We start from the raw sequence: 21,713 nt of genomic DNA on the forward strand, positions 1-21,713 counted from the left end.
TATGCCAGCCACTCTGATGGTTGGCTAATTTCCTGACTTCCACAAAGCATGGACAACGAGTAAGGATTTCTTTTTTTTTTGCAGTACACGGGCCTCTCACTGTTGTGGTCTCTCCTGCTGCGGAGCAAAGGCTCCGGACGCGCAGGCTCAGCGGCCATGGCTCATGGGCGCAGCCGCTCCACGGCATGTGGGATCTTCCCGGACTGGGGCATGAACCCACCTCCCCTGCATCAGCAGGTGGACTCTCAACCACTGTGCCACCAGGGAAGCCCGAGTAAGGATTTCTTGATTCAGCCTAGTCCAGCTTCACCTGATTTTTGAAAGTTTGCTTGGGCAGAACTTTCAAACCTATAATAGACCTGCCATCGGTCAAACATTTGCAGTTTTGTTAATGCTTTAAATCTGTATCACTTCTGCAGGAAGTGGGTTTCCTTCCTAGGTTTTCCAGTTTCCTTACAGATGTTCTCCATTTCTCAAAGTGTGTTTCATGGAACTCTATTTTTACATGAGTTTCAAATATGCATCTTTTAAAAGTAGCTTTAGTTCTTAAGAAGTTGGGAAATTCTGCACAGAATCTCTTAAAGTTTCCTAATATGTATTTAAAAAATAATTGCCCATAAAAAATCTTTAAGAGAGTCTAGTCACCACAGAATGCAATTTAGCAATTGCAGGTTTAGAAAGTACTTTTGGGGAATTCCCTGGTGGTCCAGTGGTTTGGACCCTGCACTTCCCCTGCAGGGGGCACGAACGCAATTCTTGGTTGGGGAATTAAAATCCCGCACACCCTGTGCCAAAAATAAAAGCATTTATTTGATGAAACATCAAACAAACATTCACCATGTGCTTTATGTCAGTGAATAACACTGTGATTGCACTAATATTTCAGTTGCAAAATAGAAGGACACCTCCATCTTCTGCAACCTCCGTGTTCAATCAGTCACCCTTCTTGGGGACTTCCCTGGTGGCGCAGTGGTTAAGAATCCACCTGCCAATGCAGGGGACACAGGTTCGAGCCCTGGTCTGGGAAGATCCTACATGCCATGGAACAACTAAGCCCGTGCGCCACAACTACTGAGCCTGCGCTCTAGAGCCCACATGCCATAACTACTGAAGCCCACGTGCTGCAACTACTGAAGCCCGGGCGCTTAGAGCCTGTACTCTGCGATATGAGAAGCCACCGCAATGAGAAGCCCATGCGCTGCAACGAAGCGTGGCTCCTGCTCGCTGCAACTAGAGAAAGCCCGCACGCAGCAATGAAGACTCAATGCAGCCAAAAAAATAAAAATAATTTTAAAATTAAAGAAAAAACAAAAAGGCTTCCCTGATGGCGCAGTGATTAAGAATCCGCCTGCCAATGCAGCAGACACGGGTTTGAGCCCTGTTCCGGGAAGATCCCACATGCCGCGGAGCAACTAAGCTCGTGCGCCACAACTACTGAACCCACGTGCCACAACTACTGAAGCCCACACGCCTAGAGCCCATGCTCTGCAACAAGAGAAGCCACCGCAATGAGAAGGCTGTTCACCTCAACAAAGAGTAGCCCCCGCTCACAGCAACTAGAGAAAGCCCATGCGCAGCAACGAAGACCCAGCACAGCCAAAAATAAATAATTTAAAAAACAAAAGAATTCCAACCCAGACCATTTGCATCTGGAGTTTGCACTCTTTATCACTTCACCATAGTTTCTCTTTTGAGACCCTTTCACCTGGAAGGGCCATCCTTGTCCCTCTGATTTATCTAAAGATGACCTGTGGGTAACATGTGCCATGCTTTTGGCCACTCTGTCTATATTTGGGGGATTTCCCACCTCAAGTGTGGAAGGCAGGGACTTCCCTGGTGGCACAGTGGTTAAGACTCCCCACTCCCAGTGCAGGGGGTGTGGGGTTCAATCCCTCGATCCCTGGTCAGGGAACTAGATCCCACATGCATGCCACAACTAAGGAGGCGGCGAGCCGCAACTAAGGAGCCCACCTGCCGCAACTAAGGAGCCTGCCTGACACAACTAAGAGCCGGTGCAACCAAATAAATAAATAAATATTAAAGAACCACTCTGCTAAGTCACTCCCAAATTCCTGATGCAGAAACTGTGAGCTAATAAATGTGTCTTGAGTAAGCCACTAGGTTTTGGGGTGATTTGTTATACACCAATAGATAACTAATTCAATAGAGAGAAATAGAAGTTTCTGGCTTCAATCTTCCTTTTCCTTAAGCCATAATCATCCAGATTTTAGAGATGTGTAAATTTTTTAAAATTAATTAATTAATTTATTTATTTTTGGCTGCTTTGGGTCTTTGTTGCCGCGCACAGGCTTGTCTCTGGTTGCTGCGAGCGGGGGCTATTCTTCGTTGCTGTGCGCGGACTTCTCACTGTGGTGGCTTCTCTCATTGCGGAGCACGGGCTCTAGGCGTGCAGGCTTCAGTAGTTGTGGCACACGGGCTCAGTAGTTGTGGCTTACAGGCTCTAGAGCACAGGCTCAGTAATTGTGGCGCACAGGCTTAGTTGCTCTGCAGCATGTGGGACCTTCCTGGACCAGGGCTCGAACCAGCGTCCCTTGCATTGGCAGGCGGATTCTTAACCACTGCACCACAGGGAAGCCCTAGATGTGTAAATTTAAGGCTCAGACAAGTTAATGTACTCATTCAAGTTTACACCGTTTAAATGACAGTGCTATGAACATTTGGGGGTTTTCTGACATGCAGACAGTGTTCTTTGTACTCTCTCATGTTACCTTTAATACCTACAAATAATTTATTTTTTGATAATTGACTGCTATAGATGACAGGTCCTCTATTAGCCACTAACCTAGGCACTGTTGATATAAAGGTGGATGAGGCAAATTAAGTGGATTCAGTATGAAGCAGAACTGGGAGATGATGGAATAGTACAGGGATCACTTTGATGAGAGTTGTGGATGTGAGAAGGCTCAGAAGAACAGAAAGGAAAAGCATCAGAAGTATTTTGGCAAGAGAGAAGTTTCAATATTGAGAAAATTTATATCTACCTCAGAGATTAGTCAAGGGTCAAACCAGATTTATCTTTCTTCCAGAAATATAGTGATCACAGGCATATAGTTATTTAATGTTATCTATTTATTTCAAATTTTAGGTCCTTCCTATATTGTCCCATAATTTTATCGTGTAGTTCTTACGTTGCTTATCATTCACATTTTTAAGACTGAACTATACCACCTTCCCAAATCATAAATTTAATAGTCAAATTAGTAAAAATTTTTTTCGCAGGCCTCTCACTGTTGCGGCCTCTCCCGTTGCGGAGCACAGGCTCCGGACGCGCAGGCTCCGGACGCGCAGGCTCAGCGGCCATGGCTCACGGGCCCAGCCGCTCCGCGGCATGAGGGATTTTCCCGGACCAGGGCACGAACCCGTGTCCCCTGCATCGGCAGGCGGACTCTCAACCACTGCGCCACCAGGGAAGCCCAGTAAAAGCTTTTAAAGCAAGACTAAAATGACAAAAGGTAAGGGATTGGGGTGCCGAGCTTGGAGGAATATGTTCCACATGAGACAAAGCAACAGGTGTAGTATATGAAACTTGGCTCGCAGCCTCCTGAGAACTAAAACAAATGAGTCTTCACATAGCACAGGGAGATCAGCTAGATGCTGTGACCACCTAGAGGGGTGGGATAGGGAGGGTGGGGGGGGGAGGGAGACGCAGGAGGGAGGAGATATGGGGACATATGTATATGTATAGCTGATTCACTTTGTTATACAGCAGAGACTAACACACCATTGTAAAGCAATTATACTCCAATAAAGATGTAAAAAAAAAAAAATTAATGGTTTGTGGGACTTCCCTGGTGGTCCAGTGGTTAAGACTCCACGCTTCCAATGCAGGGGTTGTGGGTCAGGGAACAACCCCGGTTGAGGAACAAAGACTTCACATGCCACATGGCAAAAAAAAAAAAAAAAAAGAAAGTAATGGTTTGCACTATTCTTCCTGTATAATAAAAGAAAATACATGTGAGAAACTGCATCCTGTCTTTGAAGGGTTTTTTCCCTAATATCCATTTTTTATAAGAACAGGTAAAGGGTAGCTTTCACAAAAGTTGTTTTTATTTCTTTTTTTGGCCTTGCAGCAAGGCCCCCAGCAGAAAGAAGCACAGAATCCGTAGGGTCCTAACCACTGGACCACCAGGGAATTCCCATCACTGCAGTTTTTTTTGTTTGTTTGTTTGTTTTTACTTTTTCTCCTACTTTTATTACAGTTTCAATTTCACAACAGCTTACCATTTCCCCATACATGCATGACTAGTATTCTTTAAATTCCAATGACAGTTACTATATCATGCCCAAATCACGGGTTAAGAACTGAACTATCATGTCAACATATTTTTAAACATTAAAAAGAGAACCCAGAAAGATCCCAAGTGTATAAATATTGGGGATTTAAAATTTTCAAAGTGAAATTCAATGGGAAGAGGGACGAGATAAAAAAGCCACTGGTATTACTTTATCACAAAGGATTCGGATCTTTCCCTGAACTTTCACAAACACACCATAATCTAGTAATAAAGCACCTCCCCATCCCCAGTTTTGCTTATTTCCCAAACTGAGTTTGGCTGATAGTTTCCCCTCTAATACGGTTATCACTTAAAAAACACAAACATTCAAACTAAAGATGCAGTGGATTACTGACTGTAACCTTAGCAAGCCTACATGGATTGCTTGCTACCAAATATGACAGTAATTTTACAGTGATCACAAAGTCATTAGGTTCTCCTTGTTACAATGACGACGAAAAGTAAAAACTCTTGCTGTTTCTAGTTAATACTCATCACAAAGAAAAGATGTGCTTATAAGGCAGGAAGTAACACAAAATTGCTTTAGAATTCATTGCATTTTCACTTTGCTCAAGTTTTCAACTGCAAAACCTCAGTGAAAAACAATGTTGCAAACCCGGAAGAGTACATCTCACCATCTTAAGTGCACTCCAAAATCTCAAGCTTGCTTTAAAAGCCCACAATATGGGTATTTAAAGTCTTTTCCAAGACCTCTCCCAAATACCACACATCTCCAGATGAACCACGTAAGAAGCTTGAAAGCAGTGAAGGATGCTAACCTGCTGATGCAAGTTTCTGACACCAATCTTTCAAGCCACCAGTAACCAGGTCTTCAGTTACCTTTTCAGTCTTCCCCATCTTGCAGCAAAGCAGTTTTGCTTTTTCCCCTGCACTTAGCAGAGATTTAAGCATTTTAGAAAGTTTCCAAGCAACTGTTTTCTGTGCTTACAAGTGATAATTTAACTAGCATTAACAATTTACTATTAACTAGTAATTTCTTTGCGCATGAGCTCTATATAATTCCCCAGAGCTCTGTCTACTGATCTTTTCTCCAGAGAATTCCCTTCAACCCACATTCCCTACCACTCCCACCCTCTACAACCCACACCTAACCACAACCCTCCCCCCTTCTCCCTTTCTTCACGCCCACCCCCCCCACCCCTCCCAGCACCTGCGGCAGGCTTTTCCCTCCCCACCACCCCTCACCTCAGGGTCCTCCCATTTGAACACTAAGATTACTCTCAAATCTGATCAAGTAAAACTGAAGTTAAAAAACACAAAGAGCAAGATGAATCAAAGATCACTACCGGTATCCTGACCGCTCCCTTCTTAGTAGGAATGCCCAAACTAGACCTGCCATTTCTATCACAATTGGGGCGTGACCAACCTGTACCTCCAGCACAGTACAATGACCCCCTCAATTTGCCAGTTGGCTCATTTAAGTATTTGCCTAAGGCATTCAATCTTGAACACTTTCCCAACACACAGATTATATCATCACACTAAGAATTCCTCCGACCAATGCGCAGGAAGGCGGGCGGGTAGATGAGAGGGGCACGGGGATGCATCTGCGAGCTCCGTCTACAAGGCAGCGCTCTGTGTTGTGGCATCGCGTTAAAATGTTCTACAGCTTACGAGTCCTCTGGGAGCAAGGTGCGCGGCACAGAACTAGTACAACAGGAGGCTGAATTGAGAAGATGCGCATCTGAAAACCTCCACCCCGGAACAGGAAAGGCGCCTGCTGGCATTCACGTGCCCAGAGATCGCTGCTCCCGGATTACACACTCAAAGCAACGCATCTGCTGAAGGCCCCGGATGCATGTGCTTTGGACTTTTAAAGATTGCCCCCTCGTAAGCTCATCTGAAAACCTTACAGGGTGGTCTCCTGAATGAATACAGGGCTTCCTGAGCAAGGCCTGGAAACAGGACATTGGAGAACTCCTCCTCCTAAGCCTCTGGAAATTCAATCTGTAGACATCAATTTAGGCGGGCTCTCTCCTCCTCCAGGGTCTCCCCTCCTGCACGGCTACGACTCACACTGGCCAGGGGCTCCATTTCTCCTGGTGCCACCGGCTTGCCATGATGAACACTACAGTAACAGACCACGGTCTATGAAGCATTTCTGTAGCTTTCAGCTGGTACCATCGCTGTGGGCCCACCCAAGGGTGCACCTTCCATCCCCACCCTCTCCACTGGCAAGCAAGACCAACCCGCCCACCCAGAGTCTCCGCTGGGGACGCCTCTCCTCCTTCGGGGTTACCGACAATACCGACTCCGGCAGGGACTCCAGCAACTTTCCCCGCTTACCAGATTACCAGAAGCAACGTTTTAAGTGAAGGGGTAACCTCGAGAGAGTTAAGAGGGAGGAGGAAGGGCAGAGTGAGGTCACAGAAGAGGTAAGCATGGAACCTAGAGGAAAAGTCCAAAGGGGTGCACTGCCACCGCCCTGGGCCAGAACTGTCAGCCCCGCGAAGCTAAGTTCAGTTTCCACAACACCAGGCCTCATCCCCAGGTGGGTTCACAACCCTCTGTACAGGAGCGGCGCCCTCCTAGAGGTCAGGCCCCCCTTCTCCAGCAGGCAGCTGCGACAGCCAGGCCTGGGGTGTTCTCCTCCCCCACGGGTTACTGTGGACACTTCCGACGCAGCTCTTCCCAGCACAGTTCCCCCAACATCTAGTCTCCCCTTCAACCTTCCTTCTCCTGGCACCCCCCAGCCCCCCAGCCCCATCTAACTCTGCCATCTCCCCCACCTGTCCCCTGAGACCCTAAACTGGCCACCTCCTCCCCCAAAACTAAGCCCAGGGCCCCCGCCCTCCCTGTCGCTAACTCCTCCACAGCAGGTTTTAAATATGCATAGACAGTCTTCACACAGACATCTAATAAGGTGGCAGCCCCTCCTTATGCCTCCCAGAGAAGACGCCTTATCCCCACGCCACCCCAGGAAGGCAAGCCAGGCGAACGACTGAGCAGCCTGAGCCCATTCTGAAAAGCGGTCATGTTTTGGTTACCAGCATGTCCTGAATGCCAAGGAAAGGAAACAAAAACCACAGCACACTGCCTTTTAGTTTCATTTCTGCCGTGGTACTGCCTATCTGACCCTGGCCACAAAGTTTCTGTTTCCTAGTTTCCTCCTTGTACAGACACGTCATGTGTTCAACCAAACCCCATTTCCTCTCCTTCCAGGGCACGTGGCTGGACTGTGTTTTGTTGCCTCCCTTAAAGCTGGGTGGGGTCACGGGTCTGATTTTGGCTTAGAGGAATCAGGTCAGAAGTGACGTTTGCCATTTCCAGTCCTTGATTCTAAAAAAAAACCCTTTCACACTGCTTTAATGCTTTCCTTCTCTGTGCGCCTCTGTCTCTCTCTCTCTCCTGTGGGCCAGCTGAGTGTAGAGAATTCAGCAGAGGACTTCAAGGCCATAGGAGATGGTGGAGTCACCAGACGGTAGAAAATGAGGTCCCTGAGTAACCACAGAGAGCAAAAACGTTCCACCCAAATGACATTAGCCTTGCAACGGGAGCGAGAAATAACCCTTTTCTGTATTTAGATGCTACTTTGTCCTTTGTTTCCCTTTAGCATCTTCTGAGAAATTGGCTCCATGGAATTATTTGTCCTGAAGTCACAGCAAATGTCCCTACAGGTCAAACCCAAAGATGGCCTCCAGTGATTCTCATCTCCTGGGATTCAAGTCCTTGTGTGGTTCCCCCCACTCAACATTGAATTGTAGCTGGCCAGTGTGACCCAAGAACACTGCAGAAGAAATAGTGTATGATTCCAAGACATGGCAAATTGTGCCCTGGTCTGTCTTAGGCCACTTGCTCTGTAGGAAGCCAGCCACAAAGTCATGAGGACTTTTAAGCATCCCTGTGCAGAGGCCTACATGATGAAAAACTGAGACTTCCCACCATCCACGGGTGGCCGCTTGCAGCCACGTGTGTATGCCACCTGGGAAGCACATTCTGTAGCCTCTGTCAAGGCTGGAGATGACTGCAATCCTGGCTGACAGCTTGGCAGCAACCTCCTGAGATATCCTGAGACACGAACACACTAAGGGACTCCTGAATTCCTGAGCCAGAGAAACTGTGACATAGTAAAGATTTATTGTTGTTTTCAGCCTGCAAAGTAGCGGGGTAATTTGTGATACAGCAGTAGATAATGCTATCCGTGATACTGTTATTTGTGAAAATTTCTATATTCTTTTGTTTTAATCTCTTTTCCCCCCAGTATTATTGAATATAATTGAGACATAACATTGTGTAAGTCTTTTTTTAATTAATTAATTAATTTATTTGTTATTATTTTGGGCTGTGTTGGGTCTTCGCTGTGATGCATGGGCTTCTCATCGTCGTGGCTTCTCTTGTTGCAGAGCACGGGCTCTAGGTGCGCGGGCTTCAGTAGTTGTGACCCATGGGCTTAGTTGCTCCACAGCATGTGGAATCTTCCCGGACCAGGGATCAAAACTGTGTCCCCTGCATTGGCAGGTGGATTCTTAACCACTGTGCCACCAGGGAAGCCCCACTAAGTTAAGGTGTACAACGTAATGATTTGATATATGTATATATTGCAAAATGATTACTACAATAAGGTAAGTTAACACATTCATCACCGCACAGACTTACACCTCTTTGTGTATGGCAAGAACATTTAAGATCTACTCTTAGAAAATTTCAATTGCACAATACAGTATAAACTATAATCACCATGCTGTACCTTATATCCCCAGAATTTGTTCATCTTAAAACTGAAAGTTTGTCCAGGAATTCCCTGCTGGTCCAGTGGTTTGGACCCTGCACTTCCCCTGCAGGGGGCACGAACGCAGTTCTTGGTTGGGGAATTAAAATCCCGCACACCCTGTGCCAAAAATAAAAGCATTTATTTGATGAAACATCAAACAAACATTCACCATGTGCTTTATGTCAGTGAATAACACTGTGATTGCACTAATATTTCAGTTGCAAAATAGAAGGACACCTCCATCTTCTGCAACCTCCGTGTTCAATCAGTCACCCTTCTTGGGGACTTCCCTGGTGGCGCAGTGGTTAAGAATCCACCTGCCAATGCAGGGGACACAGGTTCGAGCCCTGGTCTGGGAAGATCCTACATGCCATGGAACAACTAAACCCGTGCGCCACAACTACTGAGCCTGCGCTCTAGAGCCCACATGCCATAACTACTGAAGCCCACGTGCTGCAACTACTGAAGCCCGGGCGCTTAGAGCCTGTACTCTGCGATATGAGAAGCCACCGCAATGAGAAGCCCATGCGCTGCAACGAAGCGTAGCTCCTGCTCGCTGCAACTAGAGAAAGCCCGCACGCAGCAATGAAGACTCAATGCAGCCAAAAAAATAAAAATAATTTTAAAATTAAAGAAAAAACAAAAAGGCTTCCCTGATGGCGCAGTGATTAAGAATCCGCCTGCCAATGCAGCAGACACGGGTTTGAGCCCTGTTCCGGGAAGATCCCACATGCCGCGGAGCAACTAAGCTCGTGCACCACAACTACTGAACCCACGTGCCACAACTACTGAAGCCCACACGCCTAGAGCCCATGCTCTGCAACAAGAGAAGCCACCGCAATGAGAAGGCTGTTCACCTCAACAAAGAGTAGCCCCCGCTCACAGCAACTAGAGAAAGCCCATGCGCAGCAACGAAAACCCAACACAGCCAAAAATAAATAATTTAAAAAAAAAAGAATTCCAACCCAGACCATTTGCATCTGGAGTTTGCACTCTTTATCACTTCACCATAGTTTCTCTTTTGAGACCCTTTCACCTGGAAGGGCCATCCTTGTCCCTCTGATTTATCTAAAGATGACCTGTGGGTAACATGTGCCATGCTTTTGGCCACTCTGTCTATATTTGGGGGATTTCCCACCTCAAGTGTGGAAGGCAGGGACTTCCCTGGTGGCACAGTGGTTAAGACTCCCCACTCCCAGTGCAGGGGGTGTGGGGTTCAATCCCTCGATCCCTGGTCAGGGAACTAGATCCCACATGCATGCCACAACTAAGGAGGCGGCGAGCCGCAACTAAGGAGCCCACCTGCCGCAACTAAGGAGCCTGCCTGACACAACTAAGAGCCGGTGCAACCAAATAAATAAATAAATATTAAAGAACCACTCTGCTAAGTCACTCCCAAATTCCTGATGCAGAAACTGTGAGCTAATAAATGTGTCTTGAGTAAGCCACTAGGTTTTGGGGTGATTTGTTATACACCAATAGATAACTAATTCAATAGAGAGAAATAGAAGTTTCTGGCTTCAATCTTCCTTTTCCTTAAGCCATAATCATCCAGATTTTAGAGATGTGTAAATTTTTTAAAATTAATTAATTTATTTATTTATTTTTGGCTGCTTTGGGTCTTTGTTGCCGCGCACAGGCTTGTCTCTGGTTGCTGCGAGCGGGGGCTATTCTTCGTTGCTGTGCGCGGACTTCTCACTGTGGTGGCTTCTCTCATTGCGGAGCACGGGCTCTAGGCGTGCAGGCTTCAGTAGTTGTGGCACACGGGCTCAGTAGTTGTGGCTTACAGGCTCTAGAGCACAGGCTCAGTAATTGTGGCGCACAGGCTTAGTTGCTCTGCAGCATGTGGGACCTTCCTGGACCAGGGCTCGAACCAGCGTCCCTTGCATTGGCAGGCGGATTCTTAACCACTGCACCACAGGGAAGCCCTAGATGTGTAAATTTAAGGCTCAGACAAGTTAATGTACTCATTCAAGTTTACACCGTTTAAATGACAGTGCTATGAACATTTGGGGGTTTTCTGACATGCAGACAGTGTTCTTTGTACTCTCTCATGTTACCTTTAATACCTACAAATAATTTATTTTTTGATAATTGACTGCTATAGATGACAGGTCCTCTATTAGCCACTAACCTAGGCACTGTTGATATAAAGGTGGATGAGGCAAATTAAGTGGATTCAGTATGAAGCAGAACTGGGAGATGATGGAATAGTACAGGGATCACTTTGATGAGAGTTGTGGATGTGAGAAGGCTCAGAAGAACAGAAAGGAAAAGCATCAGAAGTATTTTGGCAAGAGAGAAGTTTCAATATTGAGAAAATTTATATCTACCTCAGAGATTAGTCAAGGGTCAAACCAGATTTATCTTTCTTCCAGAAATATAGTGATCACAGGCATATAGTTATTTAATGTTATCTATTTATTTCAAATTTTAGGTCCTTCCTATATTGTCCCATAATTTTATCGTGTAGTTCTTACGTTGCTTATCATTCACATTTTTAAGACTGAACTATACCACCTTCCCAAATCATAAATTTAATAGTCAAATTAGTAAAAATTTTTTTCGCAGGCCTCTCACTGTTGCGGCCTCTCCCGTTGCGGAGCACAGGCTCCGGACGCGCAGGCTCCGGACGCGCAGGCTCAGCGGCCATGGCTCACGGGCCCAGCCGCTCCGCGGCATGAGGGATTTTCCCGGACCAGGGCACGAACCCGTGTCCCCTGCATCGGCAGGCGGACTCTCAACCACTGCGCCACCAGGGAAGCCCAGTAAAAGCTTTTAAAGCAAGACTAAAATGACAAAAGGTAAGGGATTGGGGTGCCGAGCTTGGAGGAATATGTTCCACATGAGACAAAGCAACAGGTGTAGTATATGAAACTTGGCTCGCAGCCTCCTGAGAACTAAAACAAATGAGTCTTCACATAGCACAGGGAGATCAGCTAGATGCTGTGACCACCTAGAGGGGTGGGATAGGGAGGGTGGGGGGGGAGGGAGACGCAGGAGGGAGGAGATATGGGGACATATGTATATGTATAGCTGATTCACTTTGTTATACAGCAGAGACTAACACACCATTGTAAAGCAATTATACTCCAATAAAGATGTAAAAAAAAAAAAAATTAATGGTTTGTGGGACTTCCCTGGTGGTCCAGTGGTTAAGACTCCACGCTTCCAATGCAGGGGTTGTGGGTCAGGGAACAACCCCGGTTGAGGAACAAAGACTTCACATGCCACATGGCAAAAAAAAAAAAAAAAAAGAAAGTAATGGTTTGCACTATTCTTCCTGTATAATAAAAGAAAATACATGTGAGAAACTGCATCCTGTCTTTGAAGGGTTTTTTCCCTAATATCCATTTTTTATAAGAACAGGTAAAGGGTAGCTTTCACAAAAGTTGTTTTTATTTCTTTTTTTGGCCTTGCAGCAAGGCCCCCAGCAGAAAGAAGCACAGAATCCGTAGGGTCCTAACCACTGGACCACCAGGGAATTCCCATCACTGCAGTTTTTTTTGTTTGTTTGTTTGTTTTTACTTTTTCTCCTACTTTTATTACAGTTTCAATTTCACAACAGCTTACCATTTCCCCATACATGCATGACTAGTATTCTTTAAATTCCAATGACAGTTACTATATCATGCCCAAATCACGGGTTAAGAACTGAACTATCATGTCAACATATTTTTAAACATTAAAAAGAGAACCCAGAAAGATCCCAAGTGTATAAATATTGGGGATTTAAAATTTTCAAAGTGAAATTCAATGGGAAGAGGGACGAGATAAAAAAGCCACTGGTATTACTTTATCACAAAGGATTCGGATCTTTCCCTGAACTTTCACAAACACACCATAATCTAGTAATAAAGCACCTCCCCATCCCCAGTTTTGCTTATTTCCCAAACTGAGTTTGGCTGATAGTTTCCCCTCTAATACGGTTATCACTTAAAAAACACAAACATTCAAACTAAAGATGCAGTGGATTACTGACTGTAACCTTAGCAAGCCTACATGGATTGCCTGCTACCAAATATGACAATAATTTTACAGTGATCACAGAGTCATTAGGTTCTCCTTGTTACAATGACGACGAAAAGTAAAAACTCTTGCTGTTTCTAATTAATACTCATCACAAAGAAAAGATGTGCTTATAAGGCAGGAAGTAACACAAAATTGCTTTAGAATTCATTGCATTTTCACTTTACTCAAGTTTTCAACTGCAAAACCTCAGTGAAAAACAATGTTGCAAACCCGGAAGAGTACATCTCACCATCTTAAGTGCACTCCAAAATCTCAAGCTTGCTTTAAAAGCCCACAATATGGGTATTTAAAGTCTTTTCCAAGACCTCTCCCAAATACCACACATCTCCAGATGAACCACGTAAGAAGCTTGAAAGCAGTGAAGGATGCTAACCTGCTGATGCAAGTTTCTGACACCAATCTTTCAAGCCACCAATAACCAGGTCTTCAGTTACCTTTTCAGTCTTCCCCATCTTGCAGCAAAGCAGTTTTGCTTTTTCCCCTGCACTTAGCAGAGATTTAAGCATTTTAGAAAGTTTCCAAGCAACTGTTTTCTGTGCTTACAAGTGATAATTTAACTAGCATTAACAATTTACTATTAACTAGTAATTTCTTTGCGCATGAGCTCTATATAATTCCCCAGAGCTCTGTCTACTGATCTTTTCTCCAGAGAATTCCCTTCAACGCACATTCCCTACCACTCCCACCCTCTACAACCCACACCTAACCACAACCCTCCCCCCTTCTCCCTTTCTTCACGCCCACCCCTCCCAGCACCTGCGGCAGGCTTTTCCCTCCCCACCACCCCTCACCTCAGGGTCCTCCCATTTGAACACTAAGATTACTCTCAAATCTGATCAAGTAAAACTGAAGTTAAAAAACACAAAGAGCAAGATGAATCAAAGATCACTACCGGTATCCTGACCGCTCCCTTCTTAGTAGGAATGCCCAAACTAGACCTGCCATTTCTATCACAATTGGGGCGTGACCAACCCGCACCTCCAGCACAGTACAATGACCCCCTCAGTTTGCCAGTTGGCTCATTTAAGTATTTGCCTAAGGCATTCAATCTTGAACACTTTCCCAACACACAGATTATATCATCACACTAAGAATTCCTCCGACCAATGCGCAGGAAGGCGGGCGGGTAGATGAGAGGGGCACGGGGATGCATCTGCGAGCTCCGTCTACAAGGCAGCGCTCTGTGTTGTGGCATCGCGTTAAAATGTTCTACAGCTGACGAGTCCTCCGGGAGCAAGGTGCGTGGCACAGAACTAGTACAACAGGAGGCTGAATTGAGAAGATGCAGCATCTGAAAACCTCCACCCCGGAACAGGAAAGGCGCCTGCTGGCATTCACGTGCCCAGAGATCGCTGCTCCCGGATTACACACTCAAAGCAACGCATCTGCTGAAGGCCCCGGATGCATGTGCTTTGGACTTTTAAAGATTGCCCCCTCGTAAGCTCGTCTGAAAACCTTACAGGGTGGTCTCCTGAATGAATACAGGGCTTCCTGAGCAAGGCCTGGAAACAGGACATTGGAGAACTCCTCCTCCTAAGCCTCTGGAAATTCAATCTGTAGACATCAATTTAGGCGGGCTCTCTCCTCCTCCAGGGTCTCCCCTCCTGCACGGCTACGACTCACACTGGCCAGGGGCTCCATTTCTCTTGGTGCCACCGGCTTGCCATGATGAACACTACAGTAACAGACCACGGTCTATGAAGCATTTCTGTAGCTTTCAGCTGGTACCATCGCTGTGGGCCCACCCAAGGGTGCACCTTCCATCCCCACCCTCTCCACCGGCAAGCAAGACCAACCCGCCCACCCAGAGTCTCCGCTGGGGACGCCTCTCCTCCTTCGGGGTTACCGACAATACCGACTCCGGCAGGGACTCCAGCAACTTTCCCGGCTTACCAGATTACCAGAAGCAACGTTTTAAGTGAAGGGGTAACCTCGAGAGAGTTAAGAGGGAGGAGGAAGGGCAGAGTGAGGTCACAGAAGAGGTAAGCATGGAACCTAGAGGAAAAGTCCAAAGGGGTGCACTGCCACCGCCCTGGGCCAGAACTGTCAGCCCCGCGAAGCTAAGTTCAGTTTCCACAACACCAGGCCTCATCCCCAGGCGGGTTCACAACCCTCTGTACAGGAGCGGCGCCCTCCTAGAGGTCAGGCCCCCCTTCTCCAGCAGGCAGCTGCGACAGCCAGGCCTGGGGTGTTCTCCTCCCCCACGGGTTACTGTGGACACTTCCGACGCAGCTCTTCCCAGCACAGTTCCCCCAACATCTAGTCTCCCCTTCAACCTTCCTTCTCCTGGCACCCCCCAGCCCCCCAGCCCCATCTAACTCTGCCATCTCCCCCACCTGTCCCCTGAGACCCTAAACTGGCCACCTCCTCCCCCAAAACTAAGCCCAGGGCCCCCGCCCTCCCTGCCGCTAACTCCTCCACAGCAGGTTTTAAATATGCATAGACAGTCTTCACACAGACATCTAATAAGGTGGCAGCCCCTCCTTATGCCTCCCAGAGAAGACGCCTTATCCCCACGCCACCCCAGGAAGGCAAGCCAGGCGAACGACTGAGCAGCCTGAGCCCATTCTGAAAAGCGGTCATGTTTTGGTTACCAGCATGTCCTGAATGCCAAGGAAAGGAAACAAAAACCACAGCACACTGCCTTTTAGTTTCATTTCTGCCGTGGTACTGCCTATCTGACCCTGGCCACAAAGTTTCTGTTTCCTAGTTTCCTCCTTGTACAGACACGTCATGTGTTCAACCAAACCCCATTTCCTCTCCTTCCAGGGCACGTGGCTGGACTGTGTTTTGTTGCCTCCCTTAAAGCTGGGTGGGGTCACGGGTCTGATTTTGGCTTAGAGGAATCAGGTCAGAAGTGACGTTTGCCATTTCCAGTCCTTGATTCTAAAAAAAACCCTTTCACACTGCTTTAATGCTTTCCTTCTCTGTGCGCCTCTGTCTCTCTCTCTCTCCTGTGGGCCAGCTGAGTGTAGAGAATTCAGCAGAGGACTTCAAGGCCATAGGAGATGGCGGAGTCACCAGACGGTAGAAAATGAGGTCCCTGAGTAACCACAGAGAGCAAAAACGTTCCACCCAAATGACAATAGCCTTGCAACGGGAGCGAGAAATAACCCTTTTCTGTATTTAGATGCTACTTTGTCCTTTGTTTCCCTTTAGCATCTTCTGAGAAATTGGCTCCATGGAATTATTTGTCCTGAAGTCACAGCAAATGTCCCTACAGGTCAAACCCAAAGATGGCCTCCAGTGATTCTCATCTCCTGGGATTCAAGTCCTTGTGTGGTTCCCCCCACTAAACATTGAATTGTAGCTGGCCAGTGTGACCCAAGAACACTGCAGAAGAAATAGTGTATGATTCCAAGACATGGCAAATTGTGCCCTGGTCTGTCTTAGGCCACTTGCTCTGTAGGAAGCCAGCCACAAAGTCATGAGGACTTTTAAGCATCCCTGTGCAGAGGCCTACATGATGAAAAACTGAGACTTCCCACCATCCACGGGTGGCCGCTTGCAGCCACGTGTGTATGCCACCTGGGAAGCACATTCTGTAGCCTCTGTCAAGGCTGGAGATGACTGCAATCCTGGCTGACAGCTTGGCAGCAACCTCCTGAGGTATCCTGAGACACGAACACACTAAGGGACTCCTGAATTCCTGAGCCAGAGAAACTGTGACATAGTAAATATTTATTGTTGTTTTCAGCCTGCAAAGTAGCGGGGTAATTTGTGATACAGCAGTAGATAATGCTATCCGTGATACTGTTATTTGTGAAAATTTCTATATTCTTTTTGTTTTAATCTCTTTTCCCCCCAGTATTATTGAATATAATTGAGACATAACATTGTGTAAGTCTTTTTTTAATTAATTAATTTATTTATTTGTTATTATTTTGGGCTGTGTTGGGTCTTCGCTGTGATGCATGGGCTTCTCATCGTCGTGGCTTCTCTTGTTGCAGAGCACGGGCTCTAGGTGCGCGGGCTTCAGTAGTTGTGACCCATGGGCTTAGTTGCTCCACAGCATGTGGAATCTTCCCGGACCAGGGATCAAAACTGTGTCCCCTGCATTGGCAGGTGGATTCTTAACCACTGTGCCACCAGGGAAGCCCCACTAAGTTAAGGTGTACAACGTAATGATTTGATATATGTATATATTGCAAAATGATTACTACAATAAGGTAAGTTAACACATTCATCACCGCACAGACTTACACCGCTTTGTGTATGGCAAGAACATTTAAGATCTACTCTTAGAAAATTTCAATTGCACAGTACAGTATAAACTATAATCACCATGCTGTACCTTATATCCCCAGAATTTGTTCATCTTAAAACTGAAAGTTTGTCCAGGAATTCCCTGGCGGTCCAGTGGTTAGGACTCTGCGCTCTCACTGCCGAGTGCTGGGTTTAATCCTTAGTTGGAGAACTAAGATCCCACAAGCCGCATGGTGTAGTCAAAAAAACCCAAAAAACAACACTGAAAGTTTCTACCCTCTGACCACTTTCACTCCTGTCCCTGGCAACCACTAATTTTGTCTCTTTCCATGAGGTCAGATTTTTTTTTTTTTTTGAGGTCAAATTTTTTTAAGAGTCCACATATTAGTGAGATCATATAGTATTTGTCTGTCTCTGACTTATTTCAAAGAGCAAAATGCCTTCAAGTTTCTTCTATGTTGTTGCAAAGGGCAGGATTTTCTTCCTTTTTATGGCTATATAATATTCCATTGTGTGTGTATATATGTATATATACCACATCTTCTTTATCCATTCATCTGTTGGTGGATACTTAGATTATTTTCAGGTCTTGGCTATTGTAAATAATGCTACGATGAACACAGAAGTGCAGATATTTCTTTGAGAAAATGATTTCTTTTCCTTCAGATACATAAGGATTGCTTTGGCTATTCAGGGTCTTCTGTTGCTCCATATGAAATTTAGGATTTTTCTTTCATTTCTGTAAAAAATACCATTGGAATCTTGATAGGGACTGCATTGAATTTATAGATGGCTTTGTATAGTAGGGACATTTTAACAATATTATTTCTTCCATCCACGACCATCGGATGTCTTTCCATTTATTTGTGTCTTCTTCAATCTCTCTTGTAGATTTCAGTGTACAGATCTTTCACCTCCTCGGTCAAATTAATTCCGAAGTATTTTATCATTTTTCATTGCTACTATAAATGGGATTTTTTTTTTAAATTTCTTTTCCAGATAACATGTTGTTAGTGTCTAGAAATGCAAACGTAAAATTTCTCGATTCTAATGGTACTCTTTAGTGGGCCATCAGTTCCTGTTCATGAAACAGTATATACTCTATTCATCTCCAAGTCAAAGGAAGTTGTATCAACCCTGTATGTAAAAGGATATGGGGTGGAATCACTTGGTAATGGCAATTTTGAGGAATAAGTCTGAAGAAGGTCAGCTGATTCTGATATCTTGAAATATTTAAACAGGGAGGGAGACCCTGAAATAAAAAAGAAGTTAGGGTGATATTTCACAAACATTTCAAAACATCATCTGAAAGACCACTGAACTACTTGCAAGAGAATACAAGTGGGACACATACATTCCTTCAGTAAGATGACACACACCAATAAGGGAAGGAAGAATTGTGCAATCTGGTGTGACAAGTATGTGCTGTAACAACAACAGTAATGATGATGATGAAATCTAACTCCTATGGAGTCCACATATATCTTAGACCAGTTTATCCGTTCCTTTCTCCCACTTATTTCCCACAAAGAGATTGTTTTGTTCTCACATTTTTAAAGATGTCAGGTAAATAACTAAATGTCAATATAAATGGCAAAGTGATGGTGAGAAGAGTATGTGTCAACGTAATCAGGAGAGAAGTTTGAAGACGGATGCCTCTTTTTGCATCAGAATCATTTTCCCTTATAGTAACTTACTAGAATTATGCAGTGGAGTTCCAGTGCATACAGCTTCATCAACGGAGGGGGGTATCTTGGCCAGTGAGCTTCTTTCCCAGGTGCGTAGTTGACAAAATGCCTCCAGCAGTAATCATACTCTAAGGAAACACAAATCTTGGTTCAGTCAACACATACAACAGAAAGTTAAAGAGAGCCCAATTTAAAAATAATAATAATTATAATAATAATTATTATTGTTATTAAATAATAATACTATGGGGCTTCCCTGGTGGCGCCGTGGTTAAGAATCCTCCTGCCAATGCAGGAGACACGGGTTCAAGCCCTGGTCCGGGAAGATCCCACATGTCGCGGAGCAACTAAGCCCATGCGCCACAACTACTGAGCCTGCGCTCTAGAGCTCGTGCTCTGCAACAAGAGAAGCCACCGCAATGAGAAGCCCACGCACCACAATGAAGAGTAGCCCCCGTTCGCCGCAGCTAGAGTAAGCCCGCACACAGCAACGAGGACCCACTACAGCCAAAAATAAATAAATAAATTTATTTTTTAAAAAATACAATAGATATAAAAATCTCTCTGGCCTATTTATTGCTGGAGAAGGCTAGACTCTTCCAGAATCCCTTAAAGGAACTCAGCAATTCATTTGAAGATGGCACAGAGGCCATAGCGACAGGAGTGGGGAAAGGAGTCATATCTTTGGTGCTTTCCTTGCTATGAATTTCAGACCTGGTCCTTTCTCCTGTTATTTTGGACTTTTAACTTCTGAGACTTCCGGTCTGGGGTAATCAGTCTCCTGGCCTAGAAACATATCACCACCACCACAGTCTCTAAGAAACACTTAAGATTCCTGGTTTATTGTTTTCACCTGTGGGTCCCATAATCTGGATAGTCACACCACTGTGAGTCAGGTCTCTGAGTCCTTGCCGGTTTCGCGGATCCATGTGGTGGAAAAGCCGTGCTACGTAAATAAGCAGGGTCACTCTAGGATGCTGATTCAAAAATTCCCGAATAGCCTCGGAGCATTCCCAGCAGGGACTCCAGGACAAGAACCAGATGATGCAGCAACTGACGGATCGGTGAAAACGTCTTTCTGAAGTAATTTGTTCTATAAAATTGCGTTCAACGTGCTTGGTGGTGTTTTTGCCCGAGTGTCGCCAGATGCGCTGGCTCTTGCCCCACTTGATTTCATAGAGCAGACGGGTCTCTTTAGAGAGTTCTCCGGGGTCAAAGGAGACTTCAAATTCCCGGGGTTCAATTCTTCTCCTGAAATATAAAAAATCACTCGTGTTGTTATGTCATCATTTGAGGGACCCTAGAAATAATTTCATCTTCTCCTTCTGGATCAGGCAGATCTAAAACATGACATCTCATGGACTTCCCTGGTGGTCCAGTAGGTAAGACTCCGTGCTCCCAATGTAGGGGGCCGGGGTTCGATCCCTGGTCAGGGAACTAGATCCCGCATGCATGCCGAAACTAAGAGCCCACATGCCCCCACTAAAGATCCCGCGGGCCGCAACTAAGACCCTTCACGGCCTAAATAAATAAATATTTAAAACATGACATCTCAGGAAACTTTTTTTTTTCTATTCTGTATCTCAAAGTTATCTGGGGAGGTCCGTTTGGATTATTAAATTTTCTCTCACAAACATAGTGAAGAGATTTTTCCCACCTCATGTTATTTGGTTACCACTCTCTATACCATTGCTTGGTGGTCTTGAATTCAGGTATAAGTGTGTCCTTGTTCCTCTTTTAAACGTTTCTCATTATATTCTAATCTTATTTTATCTTTTTCTTTATTTATTTTTGGCCATGCTGTGCGGATTGCAGGATCTTATTTCCCCACCCAGGGATTGAACCCATGCTCTCTCTCGGCAGTGAAACTGCCCAGTCCAAACCCCTGGACCACCAGGGAATTCCCTCTAATCTCTCTATCTCACACTTAGAGGTGACCTGTCCCACTCATTAATCTTCACTATTCCTCAGGGGACTCTAGCTAGAGTTTTTTCAGGTGTGGAAGTCTCAAATTGCCAAGAGGATTCTATTCCCAACTCTGAGAAGAGACTAATTTAACCTCAGGCTTCATCCACATTCAATTCTGTACACTATTTCCTCAAAAGAAATAAATTCAAATTTCTCTCAAGGGCATCTTTGGATAACCACCCTCATTGTGGGTCAAAGCTGTGACTCAGAATTATTCTGAGGACTCTTCCTTGCAATATGGTTGAGTCATAAGTTTATTACATCATCATATTTTCCACTCATTCCTAAAGAATCACTTCATTTATTATGTAAATCAATCCTTCCACCCACCCATCACGAGATAATATGCTCCCTGACAAAAGTCTCCCTGTTATAAAAATAGGTCTAGGTGCCAGGGAGGCAAGACCCAGCCTCCCCAGATGCCTTTACTTGTTTTTGTTTTTTTTTGAAAACTGTGCAAAATGTTCATTTATTATGTCCATCATTCTACAAACATTTATTGAGAATCTAGTATGTGCTCTGCTATGTGTTCTAAAACCTGGGGATACAGCCATGAACAAAATAAAACCAATCTCTGCTCTCCTGGAACTTCAAAAAAAGAAAAAAAATAGGTGTAGGGAATTCCCTGGTGGTCCAGTAGTTAGGACTCCACGCTTCCACTACTAGGGAGCTGGGTTCAATCTCTGGTCGGGGGACTTAGATCCCCACAAGCCAGGTGATGTGGCCAAAAAAAAAAAAAGTCTAGAAAATGGGCATAGAGTATGGAATAAGAGGATGAAATCAAAGTGACAA

General features: G+C 45.3%; 2 protein-coding genes across 4 annotated transcripts in view; both read right to left on the bottom strand.

Moving 5' to 3' along the window:
• Positions 1-9,266, bottom strand: part of RIMKLB (ribosomal modification protein rimK like family member B) — a 131,439-nt gene extending 122,173 nt beyond the window's left edge. The window contains exon 1 of the mRNA XM_079938531.1: positions 9,004-9,266. The gene's annotated coding sequence lies outside the window, so the exon portion shown is untranslated. The remainder of the gene's footprint in view (positions 1-9,003) is intronic.
• Positions 9,267-17,635: 8,369 nt separating this feature from the next.
• LOC307194977 (growth/differentiation factor 3-like) overlaps positions 17,636-21,713 on the bottom strand; it is a 171,765-nt gene continuing 167,687 nt past the window's right edge. For 2 of the 3 annotated variants that reach the window (XM_079938534.1, XM_079938535.1), the window contains exons 3-5: positions 19,807-20,204; positions 18,963-19,081; positions 17,636-18,517 (exon numbers count right to left, since the gene is read on the bottom strand). In XM_079938534.1, coding sequence (XP_079794660.1) covers positions 18,371-18,517; positions 18,963-19,081; positions 19,807-20,204 — 664 coding nt within the window. In that variant the 3' untranslated portion in view covers positions 17,636-18,370. Of the gene's footprint in view, positions 18,518-18,962; positions 19,082-19,806; positions 20,205-21,713 lie in introns of those variants that run through there. The other variant, XR_013830681.1, reaches the window with a different exon arrangement.

Source organism: Stenella coeruleoalba, assembly GCF_951394435.1.
Source record: "Stenella coeruleoalba genome assembly, chromosome: 11".
NCBI classification, from domain to species: Eukaryota; Metazoa; Chordata; class Mammalia; order Artiodactyla; family Delphinidae; genus Stenella; species Stenella coeruleoalba.